The sequence below is a fragment of the Dermacentor albipictus genome, chromosome 3 (genome assembly GCF_038994185.2).
Source record: "Dermacentor albipictus isolate Rhodes 1998 colony chromosome 3, USDA_Dalb.pri_finalv2, whole genome shotgun sequence".
Lineage (NCBI taxonomy): Eukaryota > Metazoa > Arthropoda > Arachnida > Ixodida > Ixodidae > Dermacentor > Dermacentor albipictus.
In genome coordinates, this window is record NC_091823.1 from 152,077,902 (window position 1) to 152,104,253 (window position 26,352).

General features: G+C 46.4%; 1 protein-coding gene across 6 annotated transcripts in view; it reads left to right on the forward strand.

Annotated features, from left to right (window-relative positions):
• The window catches only part of LOC139057632 (uncharacterized), a 210,926-nt gene extending 187,631 nt beyond the window's left edge, over positions 1-23,295 (forward strand). For 3 of the 6 annotated variants that reach the window (XM_070536179.1, XM_070536184.1, XM_070536180.1), the window contains one exon: positions 23,157-23,294. In XM_070536179.1, the coding sequence (XP_070392280.1) occupies positions 23,157-23,171 (15 nt within the window). In that variant the 3' untranslated portion in view covers positions 23,172-23,294. Of the gene's footprint in view, positions 1-4,942; positions 4,974-23,156 lie in introns of those variants that run through there. The other 3 variants (XM_070536181.1, XM_070536183.1, XM_070536182.1) reach the window with 2 other exon arrangements.
• Positions 23,296-26,352: the final 3,057 nt, after the last annotated feature.

Genomic DNA, 26,352 nt, shown 5'->3' on the forward strand with positions numbered 1-26,352 from the left:
CTTGCATAATAAAAGCAAGCGTAATTCAATTTCATTTCTCAGTAACTCCTATTCGAACCACTAGGTGGGGCAGCAGAGCTCCCCGCTCTTTACCCCGCTCGAGCGGGTGATCCGCTGGGCTAAAATTCTTTTTTCGCGAGCCGCTCCGCTGGCGCAACTGTGGAGACCGCTCCGCTCCGCTGGCCGTAAACCCGCTGGGCTAAAACTCTCTACTAAGTGGATCGCCGTTGCTAGTCATTACGCGACATTCTACGCAATAACAAAAATGTTGCCGGCTACTTGCGCAACTGACGTCTGAAATTTTGTCCTCCACGACATCGTTCTCCACCACGGTGCATCTAGACAGTTACTTGGAGACCGCGGTCGCTCGTTCTTGTCCCGATGTTGTCGACGAGGTCTTGACGACATCCTCCGTTCTTGCGCCAATGAATACAAGCTATTAACGTGTAAACCGAACATCCACAGAGATGCTGTGGAAGTACATCTCCAACGATCATCGCAACTGGGACTTCACAGCGCCAACGTCACATTTCCGTGTAACACATCCAGATTTTCTGGACACGTACTAATTAGCGCCCCAAGCGGCCCCGGCACAAAGCTAGCGCGTTTTCAACGGAACAAGCGGGGTTTTCGCTAATAACAAAAGCTACAGGCTGATTATTGAAAAAGGCAGGTGACATACATGTTCTGCAGGACAATCCACACTAGCCAAATGCAGTAATCACTCTCTGGCAAGTAACATTGTTGTGCCCAGAGTGGTTAAAGATTCAGCGATGGAAGCACATGCAAACGGCGAAAATTTGTACGGGATTTTGAGACAAGAACGGTAGCTGTAGCTACGGCGTCGATCATAAAAATAGCGGCGGTGCATGTAGTCCGAAGACTAAGCTTTCGATGGATGCCTATTTCATCTCTCTACAGATGGCGTAACACTGTTCCCAAAAGCGATTTTCGACATGCAGTCGTGCAAGCTCTCGTGGTATGTATAAAACCCCGAGCGCATCACTTGCGTTAAAGTTGAAAGCCGTGGATGAGTCGTTTAATCGCTCGACGTTATCGTTCCGCGTTATGCGGCGTGATCTTTCTTCGTTTTAAAACCATGGAGGACTGAGTTCGACAGCCTTCCACCAGATGGCCGAAACGCAAATCTCAAGATTTGGATTCAGATTTGGTTTTTTCAGGATTGCTCTTAAAATATTATATTTTTTATTTTCACTTCATGAAACGTAAGAATGGGTTGCTTATGTGTTAAGCCATCACTTTTATTACCAGATTTTATTCCTTGGACAACATAACAAGCAGGCGCATATCTTTGTGTTACGTTTAAAATATCCTATCGTACCTTGTATTAAGGAAATACTCACGAATTCTTGACATTGCACCTTCACCATCCTGTTTAACTTCACGGCAATGCAGATGCGCAACTGAATGGGCAAAATTTTAAACAATATTTTTTCTATATAATAGCCGAGTATCAACAAGTCTCAACTGTCGGCGCCAAGATGGTATCATTTTGTAACAACATTTCCATTTATGGCACTGCAACATTGGTGGCACGTTATAGCAGAGTTTTGGTCGCGGATGGGCGGTTATGTCACAGGACAGGAGAAAATTTTCGTGCACCTCTAAACAGAGGGCATATTGGCTTGAAGGAGCACCAAATGTCAACCGTAAAATGATTTATTATGGCTAGAGTTTCGAACGGGAATTGCAAAGTGAGTGTCATTCAGTATGTTTGCACGGTAATGTTTTCGTGAGGCAAGAGGGAAGGAGAGGAGGTGTATATGGGTGTGCACACCTTGAGCGTGCGTGCGTGTGTACATGTATTTGCGTGTGCGCGCGTGTTTGTGTACCAGTATTCGAATATACTTGCGCACAAGTGCTTGTATGCGGAGCATACGTGTTTTTGTGTGTGCCTGCAGTTTCGTATGAGTGCGTGCGTACATTTTTGTGCGTGTGTGCACGTGTGGGTGCGCGTAAATGTGTCGTACCTCTGTGTGTGTTTATGTGTGCGTTTGTGTGAGTGTGTGCGAACGTGCGTGCGTGCGTGCATGGGTGTAGGCATGTAAATGTCAATACGGGTGAGCATGTTTCGTGTCTCTGTGTGTGTCCGTTTGTGTCAGTGTGTGGGAACGTGCGTGCGTGCGTGCATTTTTGTGTCTGTGTGCATGCGTGTAGGCGTGTATATGTGAATACGGGTGAGCATGTTTCGTATCACTGTCTGTGTGCGTTTGTGTGAGCGTGTGCGAACGTGCGTGCGTGAGTGCGTGCATGTTTGTACCTGTGTGCATGCGTGTAGGTGTGTAAATGTGAATGCTGGTGAGCATGTTTCGTATCACTGTGTGTGTGCGTTTGTGTGAGCGTGTGCGAACGTGCGTGCGTGCGTACCCGCATGTTCGTGCCTGTGTGCATGCGTGTAGGTGTGTAAATGTGAATACGGGTGAGCATGTTTCGTATCTGTGTGTGTGTGGGAACATGCGTGCACGCGTGCGTTTTTAGGCCTGTGTGCATGCGTGGGCGCATGTAAACGTGAATGCGGGCGAGCATGTGACGCATCTCTGTATCTGTGCGTTTCGGTGAGTGTGCGTACGTGCGTGCGTCCATTTTTGCGCCTGTGTGCATGCGTGGGCGCATGTAAATGTGAATGTGGGTGAGCATGTGTCGTGTCTCTGTATCTGTGTGCTTGTGTGAGTGTGCGCGAACGTCCCGTACAAAAATGACTGTTGATTAACCATTAAAATATTGTTGGGAAATTGTTGAACCAACGGACTTCAACAAGTTTTCAAGAGCAATTGATTTCACTCTACCCTTGCACAAACAATATTTCCGTTGAGTGTTCTGAATATACAATTTACTGGGTAACTTGTGTTGATTTTTCTAGTTGTTTTTTTGTTGTGCAGCAGATGAGCCCAGTATACAATAATTAGGACTCGCATATGAAGACATTCAAAACATTTGTTACGATGTGTTCCAATCTCATTCCTGTAACTTTGCGGCAGGTAGGCTGTTCTTTCGCCTCGCTTTCATTAAAAAAATAATGTGTGACCGATGGGGTGGAATCGAACATCAGCCGTCGAGCCTGGTACTCTAACCAATAGACCACGAGCGCGCGCATACTCCTCTCATTCGAAAGCCAGCAAGCTCTCAAATGCTTGGCGCGTGCGCCGCGTGCCACTTCCTGGTGCTGTCGCTACAGCTGGCGCTTTGAAGCGCCTATGTCTGGTACCGCCTCACTTTCGTAGCCATTTTCACTACGTAAAAACTATAACGTTAGACTAGATTCATGACCGCCGAAGTTCATAAAGATTTATGTCTTCACCGGTGTACAAATGCCATCGTCGTTTTAACATACGCTAGATGACATAACCATGGGTACGGTCCGAAATGAGCACGTTTCGCGGAGCAGAAGAAAGCGAAATTCACTTGCAAACACGGTGACTACGCGCATGTGGAATTCCCCAAAAGTAGACACGGCGGCAGCGCGGCCAGCGATAAGACAGGTGCCGACAGGTGACGACGCTACCTTCGAGCATCGGACGCGCTGTGGGAACCGTCGGATGAATGCGCGCACACGCTACAAACATACACGGGAGAGGTCTTCAAATTTCCTGCGACGTACCCACTGTCCGTAAAGCAAATATAGTTTTTTTATCCAATGTCCGTGGTACTAGAAATCAAAGAACAAACGCGCTTTGAGATCGCAGCGCGCAGCCGCTATAACCATTGACTTCAAAGAGCTTCGGATTCAGCAACGGCCGCAACAGTATCCCAGCTAATCGCTGTATCTGCGGCTGCTCCCATCTCTCGCCTTGCAATTTCTCTCAGTAAATTTTATTCCCAGGGAAAGACATGTGGTAAAGCTTGTATATATTTACGTGAAGTCATTTGTTTCAAGTCCGGTTTTTTGTTTTTTCAGTCAACCGTAGCTCTTCCTGTGATGTGTTAGTGTGGGAAACATTTTAATGTAACATATTCAGATGTCTTTTGTGTATTCACACGCAAGCAGCTTCAAGTGTCCATGTGTTCAAAGTTTGTTGTTACAAGGGCATGCTTAAGCCCTGCCTTTTGAGTCGCTTTGCCTTCGAGTCATAAACTTAAGTCGAAAATGAAGACCACAATGATCGTTTTGATCGAATTCATATGTATAGGTTTTTTCAGATGTATTTACAGTGCTAGAGTGCTGTACGTACGAGTCTATGTCTCCAGGTTCGATGTAGTGGCGCCTTATGTACTGTAATGTTCCACGTGCACGCATCTTTAGTGTAAATAAAGGTACTTCAAGTTTACCAGTCTCTCCTTTCATTTTGTTTGTGTTTGGGAACGTTATGAGCAGGCACCGGGGCATGCAAGTGTGAGCAGCAAAGAAATTTCAATATATGAATAAAAATCCACTAGCCCAACAAAAGGTCAATCATATTTCAATGGCGACTTCTGAAATCTCAATGCCATCTCAACTGTGCCACATTGTGCTTTTCAATGCTGTGGCAATAACTCAACAACTGGTCAACAGAGCTACCACAACGTCAGTTCAACGCAGAATCAATGGTAACTCAACAAACATTAAACAAACACAACGGGCTGTTTAAGCACAATAGACTTTCAATGGTAACCTAACAATTATACTACATTAAGGTACCCAATGGTATTTCAATTAAATTTCAGTCGCCAATATTCAAGAGTCCCCAACACTCCACCCAACAATTCTCCAACAAATTCTCAAAAATTGCTCGATAAAAAACTCAACGTTGACCAACGATACTTCAATGCCTTCTCAATAATTTCTTGTACGGGGTACGTACGCCTGCGTGTATGTGTGTGTGTGTGTGTGTGTAAGCGAGCATTTCCCCGCTTACACCTACTCTTGCGGATGAACGTGATATAGAGTATATTTAAACCCATATTTCAATCTACGAGATAAGAACGAATGTCATTTCTTTCATAGGATTTTCAATTTCTAAAAGCGAAATCAACGCAAATCAAGAAGAAAACACAGTTCCCTTTCACTCTTCGAAGAAGTTCCACTCTTTGAGGAAGACGCTGTGTATCTGGGTCGCTTAACGGCGAACTGCACCTTCGCCGTGGATGGACAAGGCATTCCACTACCTTCGGTATTGGCCTTACCTTCTTTACGCCTGCGCCACCTCCGCCGTGGCTCCGCTCGGCATTGTACTATATTCCGGATTTTATTCTATACGCGGACGCGATAGTAGGGAAAGTAGCCCTTAAGAGGAAGCTTCATCTTGGGTGCTGGTATCTAAATACATGTAAAAGGAGAATTCGTTTTTCTGCACCAACCAATGCACCAAATTCGACGAGGTTTCTTGCACTTAAAAGAAAAACTTAAAATCTAGTGAATGTTGGTATCACACTTGTGATTTAAGTCATGATTTGTTTATGAAAAATTGGCATGTACCGCAAATTTTCATAAAAGAAAACCGTCATGCTTACAACTCTGTTTTTTGGCAATGAAAATTGATAGTATGTTTATGTGCATTGCATCTAACAATACATCTAAAGCGGACAAAACTGACATATTACACATGAATCTCCAAAAAAAATTGTAATATGGAAGTACAGTTTTGGCAGAACACTTGTGCGCAACGTAACGAATTCACGTAAGATATAAATCGACATATCGGATTCGTCCGCTTTGAATGCTCTAATGAACGCCGTTTACAGAACGGGGATGTCTATTCCCGATGCGGAGCTACTAATTTGTAAACTTCGTGCTTCTATCTTTTTTGCACTCTCGAATTTTTGAAAATTCTTTTACCAGAATTCAAGCCATAAATAGACATTTCAATTTCAGTAGTCACTAGAATTTACCTTTTACTTTCGAATCTAACCAATTTCATTATGATACGTCCAAAGGTTACCTCAGAAAAGCATTTTGCGCTTTAAATCTACTCGAATAGGCCGCGTCAGAGTTGGGCCCGAGCTATAGGCTCCTCTAACGGCGTCGCTGTCAAAAATAATGCTGAAAGAATAAAACAGCCTCAGCCGTCAATATCACCGCCCCAGTCTTCGTCACGATGGCACCCAGCAAGGCTTCATAAGCAACTACCAAGCTGTTCACTTTCGTTATATTTCTTCCCTCGGCGGGTGCGCATTGCCTTGATGCCAGAAAGGAGCTACATCTGCACCATCATTGCATTATGCATCCCTTCTGCGACCAAGCAAGCTTTCGGCGGCACACGTGTACTGCTATATTGAGATTAAAACTTTAAACTGCTTGCCTTCGAAAAAACAGCGTGCATAAAAATCAAAAGCGGACTGGTCACAATGAACATGCTCAAGGGGCCATACTATTGACGACAGCAACACAGAAGACTCGGTGTGGTCAGGTTGACTTTACAGGTTTGCAAGGATTGACTGACGGGCTACTTGGTTCATTATTGTAGAAATAACAGTATTTCATGTCGTTAGCGCAGTGTGTGTGTTGTTGCGCCTTTGTGTCGCGTCTTGAAGCGCTGTTCTTTCCGTGACCTTATATATGTTCTTTTTCTGCGTCAGTTACGCCTTCCAAGAGCGTTTACTTGCAAAACTTTTGTTCGCATGGTTCTTACACAAGCATGCTTCATGGGAATTTTTTCACTCGGCTGGATAATTTGGAGTATGGGCTGTAAACTCCTCATTTTCTTTAGCCACTTAAGATCGACTACTGAAAATGCAAGTAACTTAGCTTGTGTTTGTAATCTAATTACACGCCCAACTTCTGAACTTACTCCGCATCCAGGGGTTGCCACTATGAACACTCGCATGATAAAATGATGTCACCATTATTTGTATTGGTGTAATTGCTTTATTTGGTGCAGTTTCCCTCTAATTGATTTTTGTACCTAGTATGCGCAAAAAAAAAGAATACAATAAAATTACTCCTCTGCCAGGAATGGAGGTTCGTCGCTTTCGTCAAACGAAGCCGCCTGCACGATGTACACGCGCGCAGACGGCCCGCGCGTATGTCTATGGTTTGTCTGGTGACTCGGCAGAGTGTTGTGGAGTGTCTTATGATACGCCTAGAAAAAGCATTTGCTGTGGTCGTTTATCGACCACCTTCTGGCACTAAATCTCGATTGGCCAAGTTCATAGAACACGTGCTGGGATATTTGTGTCACACTGGCTTCCCATTTGTGGTAATGGGCGACGTGAATATCGATATGCTATCTCAGGATGCATCGCCACGCCAGTTAACAGTAATAGCGATATCGTTTTCTTGCAAAAACGTAATTTCTAAGGTAACCCGTCTCACTGCACAGACTGCGACTTTGGTTTATATCTGTTTGACGAACATGCACCGGTCGCATTGCATTGCCACAGTGTTGGTTGTAGATGTAAGCGACCATTTGCCTATGTTTTGTACCCTTCCTTCTTCCAATGATAGTCGCGAAGCTAATGAAAACGTGCGGTCACGCCAGATCAAAGCTGGGACACTAGTAATATTGCGGGATCATATTATTCAAACCGAGTGGAATCACGCGTTCCGGGAAAAGGATCCTAACATGGCATACAACGTATTGATGTCTAAACTGATAAAATGTTATAACGATGTTTTCCCGGTATCTATAAGGTGCGTAAATCGGTAGAAAATTAGAAAAGTCTGGATAACTAATATCTTACTTAAAAAATAAAAAAATAAAAGCATGTACCATGGATTTGTAAAGACAGGCGACATAAGTGTATTAATTGAGTTTAAAAAGAACAGAAACCAGCTCAATGGTGAACTAAGGTTTGCAAAGTTCAGATATTATGAGGATTTATTTCGTAGAAGTAATGATCGCAGGATAATTTGGAATGAGGTTAGAAATCTTTCCGGTCGAATAAAACAAAACCACGTCCCTAGCATTCTAGCTATCTCTAGCGGCCTTGGCTACAGAAAGGTTGCAACCGAAATGAACGATTACTTCGTTGCTAGTTGTGGTTACGATGATATATGTGATGACGATGATCCAAGATTATTGATAAATGACCGTGTTTTACGTAACTCTATAGTTTTGCATTCTATTTCATGTTCTGAGGCTGAAGAATTATTAAGCAAGGTTAAAAACAACTGTGCGGCAGGACATGATGACATCAAACCTATGCCAATAAAATACGTTGCTGATGTGATATCGCCCGCGCTCTCATACATTATTAACTTAACTTTCTCCACTGGGGTTTTTCCTGATCAACTGAAAATAGCTCGTGCGTGTCCGGTCTTCAAGAGTGGTAACGACAAAGAAATTGCAAATTATCGACCAATATCGGTGCTTTCGATACTGTCGAAAGTGTTTGAAAGTGCTGTTAATATGAGATTACAAATTTTTAATAAGTATGATGTCAAAAGTGAGGCCCAGTTTGGCTTTCAGAAAGGCAAATCCCCTGAGCTTGCTTTACTTGGTATTAAAAGTGAGATATTAAATAATTTCGAGGGAATTCTTTACACGCTGGGGGTGTTTGTAGATTTCCGTAAATCATTCGATACCGTGTCTCATAGCGTTCTTCTACAAAAACTTAATAATTACGGCGTCCGTGGTACTGCCAAGAGGTTACTACAAAAATACTTGACATACTGTTACCAATATGTAGTTATTATTCAGGAGACATCCTCACATGCTAAGGTCAACAAAGATATCCCACAAGGATCTATACTCGGTCCTCTGTTATTTACAATTTACGTAAATGACCTGTGTCGCATTCCGGATTATCCTAAAATAATTATGCATGCCGATGACAGTAACATTTTTTTTTACTGGTGCTCCAATTTGAAACCTTGAAGGAAGTTTAAATACATATCTAAGTAAGCTGTCTTGTTGGCTTAAAATCAAGAAGTTACGGCTAAACGCGGGAAAAACTAAATAGATATTGTTTGCACCTATCAATTAGCCACTGAATATAATAAGCTTAAATGTTCCCTTTGAGGGCCAGATGCTTCAGGAAGTTAAGGTTCAAACATTTCTGGGCGTATGGTTTCAGGAAGACCTGTCTTGGAATGAACACGTAAATCAATTAGCATTAAAATTAAAGAAAAGTGTTGGATGTATGTGCAGATTAAGTCGATTATTACCACTTTGGCTCAATAAATCGCTATATCATCCGTTATTCTATTCCAGGCTTGGTTACTGCGCGTTGATCTGGGGCAGAGCGACAGCACAGAATTATACCACACTACTCATATTACAAAAAAAGGTGCTACGGATATTTGAGGGATATTATGGTCACCCGCAAGGCCTCAGCACGCATCCGCTATTTACAAAACATTTCATATTGCAAGCTAACGAAATCTACTATCTCGAGCTTTTTTTTTGCATATCCGAAATAATAAGCTATATCCCACGTACAGTTCTTCTAGATGTGTTCAATACTGCCTCCGTAAATACTGCCTCCGTAAAGAACACCGGAAAATAGAACTGCCTATGGTCCGCAGCATATTCTGCACCATATACCCAGTCTGCGTAATAAACTTGGCAACATTTTAGAATTAAATATTGAAATTTCCAAAAATAGGTTTAAACAAATATCTCGAGAAAACTGCATTGAATATGTTGAAGCACTGTTAAATTGTTGATTACAACTTCCATGTGTATTGACTTTTTTTATCTTACTCAATGTGCACTGTGTTTTATTTCTGAGCACACACTGTTTCTTTTGTTGCTGCTTGTAACAATACTGTATGTCTATCTGCTTGTTTTCTTTACTCTGTGATATTTCTGTTTCGTTGTTGTTGTTTTTTATAGATCTACAGAGACAATTTAGTTTGTTCAATCATTATCTTGTGTTAATTATTGTATATTGTTGCTGTTTCTCTGCTTTTATTATGACTGCGTGCTGAACCGTATCTCAGAGCAAAAACCACTGTCAGGCTGTATAGCCTTTTGCTTTTGCTTCGATTTCTGTTGATGTACTGACAGGAAGAAATCGATAAACAGACAAACAACAAAGATGAGGGTATGAACACACCCAGTACATCTCGGCGAAGAACTACTGTGGCGTAGTGGGTAGCGAAGCCGCATACAGTAGGTTGAAAGGCCTGGCCAAGCTCTCGCTCTTCGGCGTCCCTAAAGATAAAGGTGCCGATTGTGAGAGCGCAACCTTCACCGCCACGATCGACCCTTTGGAAGGCACCGACTCCATTTGCGAGCTGCACTTTCATGCAAAGTACATACTGATACATTATGTGCATATCATGGAAGGCCAGGAAGTATCTACACAGCGTGAAAAGCTTGTGCTTCGATCTGATGCGGTACCCACAATCTCTTGCCGTATTTTCCGGAGTATCACTACGAACAGCCTTATACCTAAGCGGCTCACGCGAAAGAGAACGGTCTCATACGCAACAGATGAAGGCCGGTCATGAAAGAGAACGCTCCCGCTCTCAGCTGAACCGTCATTCAGATTGGAGGCATGTGACAATGGTAACCTGCGCGAGTTCAAAGGCATAGACAACCGATAACATGCTTTATAATCCAAGCAAATATAAACGATGTGTTTTGCTTTATTCACCTTGGGTATCTGGAAAACCAACTACCTCTCAGGTGCATGACGCATAAAAATGGGAAAGAAAACGGCTATTCCATAAATATTTTTAAAACACACAATTAAACTACAAAAAACGTTTTCTGGACGTAATGAATGATGTGACCCACATGCTCCCTAAATGTCAAATTGCCGCCGTTATTAGGGCATCGGGGAAATTTTGGTAGCATTCAATATATCGCCTTGAGATAGAAAAAAAAACAAAGGCTTGCCAATTTTTATTTGACCCCTCATTATGCCACACAGTTAGTTCATTTATTCCTTTTACCTTATCCCATTACTGCACATGATCCACATTTCTTCGGTATATGAGCTCTGCATTTCATTCTCTCTTGACACAGTGAAACACGCACATACGGTTTAAAAAGGAAAACCAACTGCAAACGCAATCCATCTGACTGCGTGGCTCGGGCTAATCCAGGCACGATCATCCTCGAACGCAACTACAACGCTGCGCTCGATCGCGGCGGCACGCTGCCGACAGGCACCTCCGCGGCCTCCGCCGCGAGCGGAGGCGTGGCGTCCAGAAGAAGGCGACGGTGGCGCCATCTGGATTTTCAGCAAAAAATGCCTCAGCGCGGTTCCCTCGTGGACCCACTCTCGAATCTAGTGCACTCTAGTACAGTGGTCCGGCAGGGCGTGCGCGGCCGCGACATTGCAGATGCTTCAAAAGCGTGGCAGTTAGGGCGACTTGGTGTATGTCATGACTGCTTTAGGCTTGTAGCGCAGCTGATAACGAACGAGAAAGGAAGGTGGAAGGGGTAATGAAAGGAACGGAGAATAGGGTTAGCACTAAAAAAGTTATAAAGAATGTTTAAGAAATTACAAATGCTAGAAAGTACAGTAGGGAGTGGCACTTGCGGCGGCGTCGGACGTTTGCCCGCATGGGCGAGCAAGAGCGGGTACGAGAAAGAAAATGTGGGGGCTTTTTCTCCTTGAATATATGACTCTGCCTAGGCACTACGGTGGAGTTTCTTTGCGCCTATTATATGCGTCTGGCCCTAGACGTGCCGGCATTGCGGAGTGGGGTCAAGTTTGTTTACGCTCCGACACTGGCTGCCGGCATGGTCAAAGAAGTGATAACATTGTAGATGTTTCAATGAGAGCAGTGGGGACGGTACAAGACGGCGGGCCACATATAATAAAAATCTAGGAGACAGAGCGCCTTAGCAACGGTGGTTGAAAATGAGCGGCTGAAACGGCGCTGGTGATGCTCGACGCCCCTGCAACTACTACAAGGATACGCTGCGCCCCCTAACGTGTTTCACGCAACCTAACTTAACGTTAACCTTGCCTAAAATGACCTAGACGCAAAGACAACAATCAGCACGGTGTAACCGCTGTGGGAATACGCCTCGCCACCCTAACGTCTTTTACGCTAACCTAATGTAACCTAAGATAAAATAAACCTAACCTAAACCTAAGCAAATATAATCTAACGGCGTCGAGGCGCGATTGCAATAATCCTCACGGCGTGAGACCAGGCAGCGCGTTCGACCATGGTTGATAAGGCGCTGTGCGTTTATTTCACTCGAAGGTGACCACATCAAAATGCTGCCTAAAATCGAGGAGAGCAGGCCAGGCCTCTACTACTGCACCTCTTTCTCCCCCTGGAAAATCAGTGATGCTTTTTCCTAAATTTTTTGAAGGTAGAGTGCCGTAAGGTGGGGCGAAGTTGTAATCCGACATGACTGGTCCAGCACAAGCTTGGCAGGCGCAAGAAAGTCTGTACGACGTACCTTGAGACACAGCGACAACCAAATGGGGCGTCATTCATCACTTATTCACCTGTTTCACCGTGCCGGCAGACATCGTCCGAGCTGAAGAAAATAGACTCTGCTCCGCAATGTCCGCACGCCTAGGGACGAATGCACACAACACGCGCAAAGACACTTCTCCACCGTAGTGCCTACTCAGACTCAGATATTCATGGAACAAAGCCCCTACATTTCTCTCTCACCAACTCACTCGTAATCGTGCCTACGCAGAAACGCTTAGCGCCTGGAGAAACGTCACGCCCCGTTGTACGTACGAGCAATAGTAAAAAAATGGCTGTGGCTTAGCTAAGGTTGCGAAGGCTGCAAGCCCAGGATGCGAAGCATACTAGCCTTTATTTTAGTTGTTGAACCACTGTTTAGCCTGGTGAACTGCTGTTGCTTGGCTATATTTGGTTCGGCTAGACGAAGAAACAACTCATGCGTTACTCTGCTTCGCCTTCAAGAGTGGAACGCGAGAGCGTTCCCGTCGACCCGCCAAGGGGTGTAACACAATGGGCTACGGCGCAGCGACTACGCGCCCTGCATTGGACGCGAAGAGCGTCGAGCAACGCAGCGTTCGGCGCGGCAACGAAATGTGCGCCTGAGCCAGCGACGCACGCCTGAGCCTTAGAAACAGCTCGTTTCTAAGGCAACACCGCATTCACTAGAGGCGCTTTTATAGCGCTTTGAAGCATCGTAATCGTGGCTCAGTGGTAGCGTCTCTGTCTCACACTCCGGAGACCCTGGTTTGATTTCCACCCAGCCCATCTTGCAAGAGTTGAGCCACAGCCACCTAGAAACAAGCGCAGCTGCTTATATACCGCCGCGACGCCGCGAGCGACGGCGCGAGTAGGAGCCCAGTTTCTCCTCTGTCGTGACGTCACGGTGTCACGTGGTATGGCATGGGGTCAAAGGTCATTGAAGGCGACACCGCCGCGCCTGAGGAGCTGGGTTGAGCTCTAGTAATATGCTTCGCATAAATACCTCCTGTATTTAAGGAGTATTACCTCCTGTATGAACACAACAATCAATATGCTTCGCATAAAATACGGCCCCGCAGCCCCGACCGCCCGAGGTAGAACGCGCACCCTTTCCTATACCTCACCCCGGAACGTTGCGCTCGACGGAAGACGGCGCGCGTCCTCTCCGCTTCCGTCGTTTGTGCGCTCAAGATTGAACCGCGATCGCCGCCACACTCTCGAAGGCTTTCACTCGCTCAAAGAGCACCCGGCGCGGTGCGACGATTTTATCGCCTTTGGATTTTATACGAATCCTCGGGGCGACGGCTTCTGCGATTGCAGAAATGCGCACGCAGCGTCCATATTGTCGCAGTACAACGCGGACAGTAGACAGGGAGACGTTCAAGAGCCGCAGGACTACTTGTTCAAATTCAAAACAGGCCAGAGACACGTCTTCTTCGTCCACGCCGAATCCCACTGACCCACTAGGCGAAATCCGTTAATGTTTCTATGTTCGTTGTCGTATACATAGAAGAATAGACGCACGCGTCATTTGTCCCTCCCTAAGAGAGCATCGTCCCGATGCTAGACCAGAAGTGTCACTTGCGGAATTAAGGGTCTCTCGCATTGTTATTCGTTCACATACGGCTTCATGCGGGCAACGGGGACAAGTTCAGGATGGTGCGTGCGGCGCCGCGTACAATTGGGACTATCGGGGACGACCTCGTACGTGACGTCACTGTGTCGGCGCAATACACAATATGGACCGAAGTATCGCCTGAACAGCTGCTCGGAGAGGCCTCGTTTTCGTATGGGTGTCCAAACCCACACTCTGTCGCCGACGTCGTAGTTACTATTCGACGCTGAAGGTCATTGCGCTCGGCGTCGTAGTCTTGCTGCTGGCAGATCCGCAACCGCGCGAGTTGCCGAGCCTCTTCTGCGCGTTGCGTAAACACAGCGGCGTCCGTATCAGTGTCGTCAAAGTCATGTGGAAGCATAGCATCTAACATCGCTTGTACATTCCACCCATGAACAAGGGTAAACGTAGTCATGCGCGTCGTCTCTTGTTTCGCCGTGTTATATGCAAAGGTGATATACGGTAGGACGTCGTCCCAAGTTTTATGTTCAGCATCCACTTACATGGAGAGCATGTCTTCAATTGTTTTGTTTAGGCGTTCTGTAAATCCGTTGGTTTATGGATGGTTGGCGGTTGATTTCCGATGCGTCGTTCCACTTAGCAGCAATACGTGATCTAAAAGCGCAGCCGTGAATGCATTTCCTCGGTCTGGTATTACGACGGTTGGTATACCGTGTCGCAACACAATGTGCTCAATGAAAAAGCGCGCCACCTCTTCCGCTGTGCTTCTCTGGATTGCCTTTGTTTCAGCGTAACGTGTGAGATAGTCGGTTGCTACGATGACAAAGCGATTCCCGGCAGTAGAAGTAGGAAGCGGACCCAATATATCGATTCCGACTTGGTGAAATGGTCTTCGAGGACCCTGGACGGGTTGCAGGTGGCCGGCTGATTTCGATGGAGGTGACTTGCGCCTCTGGCAGTCGAGGCAAGTGCGGACGTGATGTTTCATGGTGGTGCTAAGTCTCGGCCAGTAGTGCCTCTGCTTCACTCTGGCCAACGTTCTCGTGTAGCCTAAGTGACCAGAAGTCACCTCGTTTTGACAGGCTTGAAGTACTTCCGTACAAAGAGGTGCAGGAATGACGAGCAGATAGGGGGACCCTGTCAAAGAAAAGTTTCTTTTGTAGAGGACTTTGGCCCGCAAACAAAATGATAACAGGCCGCTTGCGAAAACTCTAGGCGGTTTCCCAGATCTGCCGTCTAAGTAACTGATGAGCTCAAGGAACTCGGGGTCGTCCCGTTGTTGTTGGGCGATGGTGGATGTGTCCAGAACACAAAGAAATGCCGAGTCTTCTTCGGGTGGAGCAGACGACTCTATCGGCGATCGAGACAGGCAATCAGCATCCGTATGTCGTTTCCCCGACTTGTACTTGACAGTCAAACTCTTGCAAGCGTAGGCTCCAACGCGCCAGTCGTCCCGAAGGGTCTTTAAGGTCTGTCAACCAACACAGTGAATGGTGGTCGCTGATAACTGTGAAGTGGCGGCCATACAAATATCGGCGAAATTTCATAACAGCCTATACTACGGCGAGGCATTCCTTCTCAGTTGTGGAGTAATTGGCCTCTGTGCGTGAGAGTGTTCTGCTTGCATAGGCAAGTACTCTTTCTGTGCCCTCCTGCCACTGCACAAGAACAGCTCCCAAGCCAACATTGCTGGCATCAGTGTGCAGCAATGTAAGAGCGGTCTCATCAAAGTGAGCAAGCGCTGGAGGTGTCTGGAGACGTTCCCGCAAGTCAGGGAATGCACCTTGCTCTTCGTCGCCCCATACGAAAGCAACGTCGTCTCTCGTCACGCGAGTTAACGGCGACGCAATGTGAGCAAAGTCCGCAATAAACCGCCGGTACTAGGCAGAGAGGCCCTGAACGCGCCTGACAGCCTTTTTATCGGGTGGTACTGGAAACTGTGCTACCGCGCCAATTTTCTCAGGATCTGGGCGAACAGCTGCGTGGCTGACGACGTGACCGAGAAACTGTAGTTCCCCGAAGCCAAAGTGGCACTTCTCCGGCTTCAGCGTGAGGCCGGCGGACCGAATGGACTGCAGAACCGCTTCAAGCCGTTGGAGGTGTTCTTCAAAAGTTGCGGAGAACACGATGACGTCGTCCAGGTACACTAAGCAGGTTTTCCACTTCAGACCCGAAAGCACAGTATCCGTGAGGCGTTGGAATGTAGCAGGGGCAGAGCACAAGCCGAAAGACAAGACTTTAAATTCGTATAGGCCGTCTGGCGTCACAAAAGCAGTTTTTTCACGGTCTGTCGGATCTACCTCGATTTGCCAATATCCGCTTTTTAAGTCCATTGAAGAAAAGTCACGCGCGTGACGAAGCCTGTCGAGTGAATAATCTATACGGGGAAGCGGGTACACGTCTTTCTCTGTCACTTGATTTAGTATTCGGTAGTCCACGCAGAAACGCAAGCTGCTTTCTTTTTTCTTAACTAGAACTACAGGAGATGCCCAGGGACTCGTTGATGGTTGAATTACGTCGTCTTCAAGCATTTTTGTCACTTGTTGTTGTATGGCTTCACGTTCTCTGGGAGCCACACGATAAGGATTTTGGTGAATTGGTTTTGCCGTATCCTTTGTAATTATCCGATGCTTCGTTAGAGACGTCCGTCCGACGCTGTACGTTGACGCAAATAAGTCATTGAACTTCGACAATAGCGTGAGAAGCCGCTCTCATTCGTGCTGCGACAAAGCAGTGCTGACGTCGAGTGCAGAAGTTGGGCCTTGCGGAGGTGCTTCTTCGAGTAGCGAACAGCAGCCTCGAACATCCGCAACACCATCAATATAAGCCACAGCCGTACCCTTTGGAGGGTACCGTCTCTCTGTGCTAAAATTGGTTAGCAACAAGTTAGTGCGTCCGTCGGTGATGTTAACGATTCCTCGTGCGACCGAGATACCGTGAGTAAGCAATAACGTGGTTATTTGGTCGGCAACTCCCTCGCAATGAAACGGTGTGTCACATGCTACCGCAACAAGGGTGCATGATCGAGGTGGGATGACGACGTCGTCTTCTGCTAGACGAAAGGAGTTGTGTTGCGGCGATAAGCAATGTACTAAACCAGGGCTCTTATAAAACGTCACCTTGTGGTCCGGAATGTTAATTACGGCGCCGTATTCTTTAAGGAAATCCATTCCAATAATCAAATCATTGCAGCACACAGGAAGAACAATGAAAGCGGCAACGAAAGAAGAATCCCGGATGCTAATTCTAGCAGTACATCTTCCAATAGGCATCAGTAATTGCCCGCCTGCCGTCCTTATGTGCGGTCCCGTCCATGGCGTCTGTACTTTCTTCAGACGGAGGACGAGTTCCTGACTCATTATAGAGAAGTCCGCACCAGTTTCGACTAACGCTGTCACCGGCTGTCCACCCACCAAAACATCCATGTCGGCGCTCACAATTTCTTCGGTGTCGGGGTTCATCGGCTTCACGTCGTTCTGCGGCGAGAGTGTCGGGGGATTTTTATTGTCTTGCGGTGGACCTGCAACCTTACCCCCAGAGGTCGCCCCCTTAAGTTTCCCCGGCGTGGGCGGGGCGACCTTCGTCCTTGGAGGTCAGCAAAATACGTCCAGTAGGGAAATTAGGCATCTGACGTGGAGGGGTCGAGAGCGCGACCGACGGCCGAAATCGGACTGAACATGCGGCGCAGATTCGTCATTCGGGTGCGCTATTGGAGGTCCCTGAAAAGCAGTTTCGTCGCGGCGTAGCATGGAGTCGTCAGTTGCACGTCGACCATAGGACCACGGACGAAAAGGTCGAAATGATGTGTCGCGATGCCAGCAATGACAAGAAATGTGGCCGACGCTTCCGCAGTGAAAACAGAGTTGGCGCCAATCGACGGTGCGCCATGGGTCGGTTCTCCGAAATTGCGGCCGTCCCGTAGTGTCGTTTCGCGGCGTCGGACAAGGCGCTGTGAACGGCGGCTGGTGGTACGACTAGCTGCGTGACGGGTGCGCGCCTCGAAGCCTCCTTTTGCGGCGGTGACCGAGGAGCGACTGTCGAAGGCTGGTGGTACGGGGTGTGGTTGTAACGGGCGGTGGACATCGGACAGCGGCTGCGTAGGTCATGGGACGCTGGTGATCTTGCAGATCGGCTGCCGATAACACCTGCCTGATTTCGTCACGCTCCCCTCCGGCGACTGACACTACGGGTCTCTCCACTGTCGGTGTCAAGATGTTTAGAATTTCTTCTCTGACGAGTTCTCTGATCAATTCCCGCAAGGGTTTCTGATACTCGCCAGTCAATGCGGCGGCATTGATTGTGGTGCTGGTGGACAGTCGATCGTACTATTTGCATCTCTGATGAAGGGCCCGCTCAATAGCCGTAGCCGCTTTGATAACGGCAGTGACGGTGACTGGTGGATTCCTTACAAGTCCCGCGAACAATTGCTCTTTTACACCTCTCATGAGGTAGCGCAACTTTCTTTCGTCAGTCATGTTCGGGTCGGCTGTACGAAAGAGGCGGGCCACGTCCTCAGCGAACAATGTTACCGACTCCTTAGGTTGTTGTACGCGTAGCTCCATCACCTGCTGGGCACGGTCGCGTCGGTCGGCACTCGCAAAAGTATCTGTGATTTTCTGACGAAAGTCATTCGATGTCGTTAGGTTAGCTGCGCGGTTTTCGTACCAAGTACGGCCGCTTTCGTCAAGCGCGAAATAGACGTGGGAGAGCTTTTGCTGATCAGTCCACTGATTAATCTGTGCGACGCGTTTATATTTGTCAAGTCAGTCTTCAATGTCTTCGAAGACAGCTCCGCGATAGCGATCGGGAACCAGAGGATGCAGAATGGTTACTTGCTGTGGACTGGAAAACCGGCTGCTTTGGGGTGCTTGCGTTGGGCCGATTTTGGCCATTGCGAGATGTGTGGAGCTCCTAGAGAGAGGTGGTTGAAGAGGGCTCCGGGTCAAGAGACCTCTTCAACGTCCGGGAAGAGACCTCCGGGGCAAGGGCTAGCAGTCGACGACTAAAGCGATGCACGGGTGTTGAAACTGGTGATAATGCGTCCGGGCTAGAGGAGTGACTCCCAGAAGGACTCCCGAGCATCAGGCGCGGTCAGTACCCAGCACCTCCACCAGTGTCGCAGTACAATGCGGACAGTAGACAGGGATACGTTCAAAAGCCGCAGGACAACTTGTTCAAATATAAAACAGGCCAGAGACACGTCTTCTTCGTCCCCGCCGAATCCCACTGACCCACTAGACGAAATCGACTTGCTATCGAGGGTACTATTTTTATTGCTTTTTTTGGATACGCTATAACTTTTTCACTGTTTGGATCGACAAATTAGGATCGTTATTTCGCCACATATAGAAGTTTATACAATGCATAGTTGTGTTTCAGTACATGGCATTAGAACCAAGGTTAGGTTGTTTCCCATCAGATTGAGATATGATCGCTTGTTCGTTCACGTAAATCAGCAGCAAACTCATCTCGTGGTAGAAAACATATAAAAGCCTACGAACACGTGAGTTGAGCCACCAAAAATGTAAAAATTGCATTTAAAATAAAAATTCACAGATACAGTAAGCTTTTTCGTGTGCTGTTTTCTTTTTCACATCCCGCTCAATAATGTTGAGACATTTTGCTGCATAATCGTAGCCTGAAAGTATTTATTTAGGAACCATACCCAGTTGAAGGTCCGAATTTAGTAAGTTAGACTAATTTTGCGAGGAACTATCGCAGAATATTGAGCTCGCTTGAACCGGTAACCACGAAAAATTACAGAAACCTGTAGGGATTGGCTCCAGCCGCTAACACACAACAATATTTGGTAATGAACTTTGCAAAATTAATTTGTTACCATTTTATTTAAATTCACTAAAAGCTTGTCCACAAATTAGCTTCTGTCTTGCCATTGCAATGATCGCGCACAAGCAACGCAAAGCTACGCATCAGTGATGGCTATAACCAAAATCTATATATTCTTGCGCAGCAAGAAAACATTGCAGACAACAGCGCCTCTAGGCACGTCTTCTCTTGAAAGATACACCCAGCTGCACCGAAAGTCCTCTCATGTATTCGTCTTGTGGTTGCTTTACGACGAATACCTTAGGTACCTGAAGAGCTTCCAGAGAATTTGTTTTTGCGGCGTGTCTCGCAAAAATGAAATAGTTTTCAATCTCATTAGCGCGATCGTTATGCAAATAGATTTGTAACCCTTCGTCATTTTTATTCGACTTTGTGATTGCTAGGAACTTTCCCCAATGCGCTTGGCCTTGTTGATAGGCGGGGCCGCAGTCGACCTTACAGCGCTAGCTTCATCGAATGTCGGGTCGTACATGTGACTTTTGAACACGAGCACCTCTAGGAATCCGACATATTAATAACCTTCGAACAATGCTTAACCCGCTTTTTAGTGTCGTGAAAATAAAAGGATCACCCCGGAACTCATATTGAGATGACAATCGAGGTAATGCAGTCAGCGTTCGCGCAATGTAGCGAACACGTTGCAACACACGGTATTGAGTTGGTCACCTTTATTTAGAATCGCCAGTGGTCCTCCTGGGATTTCAAGTGCTTGGGCAATATGCTATATACACTGCGTCCATGATTGGCCCGATTTTTTTACGTATGATCATAGATCAACATGGTTCTCGCGACGCTAGGACGAGGACCGTATGCCGCCGGCACATTCAGTGTCGATGAGGAAATGTTGCTGAAGTGATTACGATAAATAAACACGACAGAATTACAAAGCCATGAAGATAACTGCATAATTACAAACAATTTAGGATAGCACAATTATAAGAGAATGAAGGAGAAATTATGATGATGGAGCGACGAAACGGGCTTGACAACGACGGCTGGTCACAACTGCATGTAATTTTTTCAATGATGACGATAGTGCGACAACAGCGCGTTGGCGTGGCCGAGCGACCAAGGCAGGAAGACAAGTGTACGACGATAATGGCATAGGGATGAATGCGTGATGACTGTAAGACGAAAACAGTGGGACGATGATAGTAGGACACGAATGAGAGGATGAAGCAGGAATGACGACGAGGGAACGATCAGGACCACCGTATGTCAGTAAATGCATGACGATGACAGTATATGAACGACGCAATGACGACAGTGGCACAACAATCGCGACATAACCATGATTGAATTACAATAGCATGTTTACGGTGCAACGACGTTGATGTAACTGCTAAGGCGGTTACCACGAAGGCTGGAGGACAATTTCATCAAGTTTCTGAAATGATGACATTGGTAGGGCAGCGTTATGAGAACAAAATTACTTTAAATGGATGATCGCTACCGTATGACAACGATGGAGCTACCATAACCTCGAGCACATACGCAGTGGCTCAATTTAGCAGACAACCATTCGGTCAGCTGGCGTAAGAAAGATAGATAGATAAATAGACCGATACATAGGCAGATAGAGCGATAAAACAATGTACCCCAATTTGGTAACGAATCCTGATCGCATTAAAAAGTTGGCGCATTTGGTAACCGGAACCGTTTTCTCCATGGCCGAAAAATGCCGCTAATGTAAACTAATGTCTACAGCATAGAGCTGCTGTGTCGTGGCCTGCCTGCCTCGACTCTCCCATACAACACACCCACAACACCTAACTAAAGTTTACATAGGGTTGCACTTTTTGTATTCGTCAGTATTGTGGAGTCGCAGATAGCATGCCTGGACAGATAATCCGGGCGCGACCAAGGCACGAGCCCGCCCGGGTGTAAGTCAACAATTGCTAACCCGGCCCGTGCGCGGCGCCCAGCGCGCGAGGCGGGCTCGGGAATTCTGGCCAGCCCGTTGCTATCAAGTGATCTATCTTATCTCTCTCTGAGAATAAGGTTTCTAAGGGTTGCAATGACATATCATCATTACAAGCGCGTACTTCTGTACTACAGGGCACAGCGTTAGGGTACTTTGGATGCGTGATGTCTACGAACTATAGAGTGACGATCTCGTATGCGGATGTCACCACACCTGTCGCTACTGGTGCGTCTGAACATAAATCACACAGATTATATCTTTGGCGCTACATAACCTACAAATGTAGGTTGACGTACGCCCTTTGCAGTAAGCAGCTGTGTGTAGTGCTAAGGTAAAACTTTATTGCATATACATGTTATTTTAGTTATACAAGCGATAGAAAGTGTTGGTACCGTTAAAAGTTTGGGAGCCATCTTCTTTAAATATTTGAGATGTAATATGCTTGAGCAGTGAATTATATCTAAAATTTCTTCTTCTCTCTGCATCACCTCGCGTGATGAATGTTTACTTCAGCTTAAGGCTGAAATATTTATGTCTCTTCTGTATGTCGAGGTTTGAGTCATATAAAACTCCGGTATACTACTAGAGTGTCTAATGTGTCTAAAGAGCACAGTCGGCGTCACCCTTGTGTAGAGCGCGGGAACGGCGGCTGCCGGGTGCTCCGCAGCCAGCCAGCGAAGTGTAACGGTAGCGGGTGGGCCCGAGAATGAATGCGTCGGCCGCAGGAGCCCAGCAGCTACAGTTAACGTCGCTGTCTCCGGAGCGGTCCGGCGGCTGCCGTTCTCGCGCTCTACACAAGGGTGACGCCGACAATACTTACTGCAAAAGAAGGCTGCTCCTGTTAGTGCACACATACTGTTCCTTGGTCAAAGTGTCATATTTTCTTTGTCCGTGTTTTCGATATACAAGTGTACGTTGACTCTACGAAGTAAATATTCCTCAACATTTAACGAAATTGTAAATATCTTGCTGGTAAGGATTCGTGACAAGGCCCGAAAAGGACAAAGAGGGTACAAAAAATATTGCTGTTTCGAAACTGCTTACGCAGTATGATAAGCATTTCAAAGTGGCACATATGTGTTCTTGCTAAACAAGGTGAAGAAAGACAACAACGAAATTGGATATTGTTGTAGTTCCTCAATAAAGACCTACTTCCAACAGTAGCTGCACTGCTTATAACTACTTAACATTCACGTGCGGCTATTTGGTTTTTGAGGTGATTTTTACGTCAGTGTATAGCGCCAAATAAAATGGTCATCTTGGAAACAGAAGAAGATATTGTTCGTGAAATGCAAATCATTAGGTATGGTATCAGTGTATAACTGTGTACCTACGTACTTATTTATAGAAAGGTTTGCATTTTTCGTATATTATGTACTTATTGCACAGCTGCTACGGTAGGATTGTGATACAGGCCCAAACTCTGTATAAACAGCGCGCAAACGTTGTTATTGCGACTCTCTTTTTCACCTTGTATGCAGTGGTGAAAATAATAATAATAATGATAATGATGATGTTGAAGTAAATATTATTGATCTATGTTTCTTTTTTCTTTGCAGGAGGTATTCTACTAAACGCGTCCTACACCCAGTCTACTTAATGGCAAAGCGGATGTTAATACCAAAATACTAGCACAAAGTGAATTGCGTATTGGCACATGAAGAATAAAGAATATAATTTTCCCTGAATAAACATTGTCTGCTTCCTAATATTTTTGTCTATTTTCGCTTTAAAGGGTTTAAAATGATAGAATTATCAGGTGCCTGTGTGGCAGAACTGGCGCCGTGTTGAGCAATCTCCAACTATACCAGCATTCCTAATTCCTAGCGCTCTTAAATAAGTTTCCTGAGATATTATCGCAGCCATCATGGGAACAAAACACCGGCACTAAACTATTACCTTCTTTCTAAAGCATTTTATGCGTGATTTTAATTTTAGTCGTACCTGTGGTTGGCCCTAACACATCCGGAACATGCACAATTACGAATGTACACTTAAGGCCGATTTTAGATACAGCTCCGCTTCGGTTACCGGAAGTTTTCATGACCGTTTTTCACCTGTGTGGACAGAAATGCGCAGTAAAAAAAGAAATATGCGGACGAGCGTTGAAGATTGTCGAGGTTGCTGACGTGCCATCGAATCCCTATCAGAAGAGTTAATCAGCTGCAGCCGCTGCGTGAGCTGCCGGCGTTGATGGCGACGCAAAGCTGGCCACCTGATGGTCTTCGCATATCTGAGTAAGCATGACAATTGCTTTCTAGTCAAAGCCGAGAAGCTTCAGCTGCCAGACTACTTCAGGCAGCCATTGTTGGCAAGCGCGCGTATGGGATGCGTGGGCCCCTCCACGTCTAATGTTAGTTGCGCAGTGGTCAGTGATGATGACAGAGAGCCTAAACAATTTTCTTTTTTTGTGTTAAACTCAACTTTGCGGCGCAAACTTTCGGAGGGGTAGGTTTGTTTATGAAATAGTGTGTTTCAGCGACTGATGTATCTTCTCGGTGACAACTGGCTCCGATCTCAGAAGGAAGCTAAGGTGCTGCAAGACCTGAATAAAAAAATATCGCGGATGACTTGTACTCGTATTATTTAAGTGAATATTCTTCTTGTCCTATTTGTCTGGTGTATGTTTACCTTGTAGTTCTTCGCACTTTGGTCCAAGGTTCTTGTCGACAATGGTATGTACTGAGTGATATGTGCCTAACTATTGAGTTCAATGAATTGCTCTTGAATATATAATTGATTCGGAGACACGTCATTGGGTCATCAACGATCCATTTTGTTTAACGTAGTAATCTAATACACGAACGTAGTTCTGCTTTGCGTGGTTACAATTAGGTATATACATTTAATGAAAGTGCGCCTGAACAGAAATGACCACCTGCAAGTACAGTGAGCTGCTTCATTTGGCGCATTTGGATATTTTCACCGTAGGTAATACAGATCAATAATTCGAGGACATATTGTTACATGGAGAAAATATATGTATTTGCAATATATACAGTTATAAGCTTGTAGCTCAGTAGTAAGGGTAACACCATCTACCGATCGTCAAAACACTTCAACCTTCTCTTCACCCTCAGCGCCCTTTTGTCCACGGCGGTACAAACTCGTTCGTGACAATATGTACATGGTATCATTAAGCACATCTATCTAGTGTAGGGCTAAACAAAATGGCCGACCAAAAATTATGGACAAGTAAGTAAATGGATATTTCAGTATCTTTGTCCAAATGTACCAATCCACTAAAATAAGTCGTTTTATTATGTACGACAGAAGACTAAACCATTTCTCAAGCGAGCAACTTAGTCACTATGTAACACAAGACCCCTGGAAAAAAACTCCTTTCTGAACCACTTATGTGCCATTCTATGGTGAAATCCGCTTTCGATTATCAAGTCGACGAAGCTCATTGGTGCCCAATAAAGCGAGCTGCACACAATGTTATAGATCCACCAGCATTATTCTGAATGGAATAATCCTTGCAAAAGCACCACAGCAAGCTTCCCAGAAATGCTCTGGCTCGATTTCAGTTGAGCAAGTGAGTGGCCCCCGCGGCACTCGCCGCGCCGGCGCGGAGCATCCAAGCTGCTGTCCGCTGCGTCGAGGGAGCGGAACATTACCGATGCAACTGCCATGCAAGCCATGAACGTCTCCTCCGTCGGGACAAGTGCAACGGGTGAAGGCAGCCGTTGCATGGGTGCCCTGAGGTACCCTGAGCATGGATACCACCAACATGGAGCAGAACAGCCCTGCTGTCGTGGCGCACACCTCAGCCAAGAGGACGAAGGAAGCTACTGGCCTTCCATCGGATGAAAATGTAGCGCCAGCAGCACCGAAAAGACCTCGCTCATCACAAGGCCTGCCTGCACGACCGACACGCACGTCTCCGGAGTCGCCAACGACATCGTGGTGCAAAGTGGTTATCAAGCCTCGTGCTAGATATGACATGTCAACTTTGCACAACCGTATCATTCAAGCGGCCCTGGACGCCTGCCTTGAGACTTCCCGATTTCAAGGTTTCGCTCTACACAAACCCACTAATACGGTCTCAGTATGGGTGTCTGCTATGGCACTAGTTTATAAACTCGAAGAACTGCAAGAAATACAAGTCTCGGAAGAGTGTGTCCTTCCAGTCCAGGCATACCTCGCCAGTGGCACAGATTTAAGACGCTACGTGGTTAATGGCGTTGACCTTGACGAAGAATCCGAGAGGCTCCTGCAGGAACTATCGTGTCCCACACACAAGGTCGTGGCTGCTCGCTACCTAGGCAGCGGTCGTGCGTGCCTAATCACGCTTCAAGGTCCTAATTCCCCACCTGAACGTATCCTGTATTACGGCTGTGTACTGCGCCCGCGTTCGTTCAAGCCTTCCGTTGTGTACTTCTACTCTTGCTTTAGACAGGGACACCTTAAATCATCCTGCCCCTCCCCACCTAAAGACGACACCATGGAGCCTGAACCGTCGGCATCGTTTAGATGCGGCGTATGCCAAACAAACGATCATGACATCGCTTCCACGACCTGTCCTACGAAGTTGAAGGCCACTAAGAAGGCTCGACAACGCTATTCTCGACAACTAGCACGGACCCCTCGAGATTCATCAATGAAACAAGTCCCTGTGCACAACCGTTACGCCGTTCTGGCCTCGCTGGAAGAGGACACTAGCCAGGTGACAAAAGCAAGTACAGAGACAAGTGATGCTGCCACTCGTACCTACAGCGCAGCTGTTACGTCGTCCACTTCACGACCGCAACG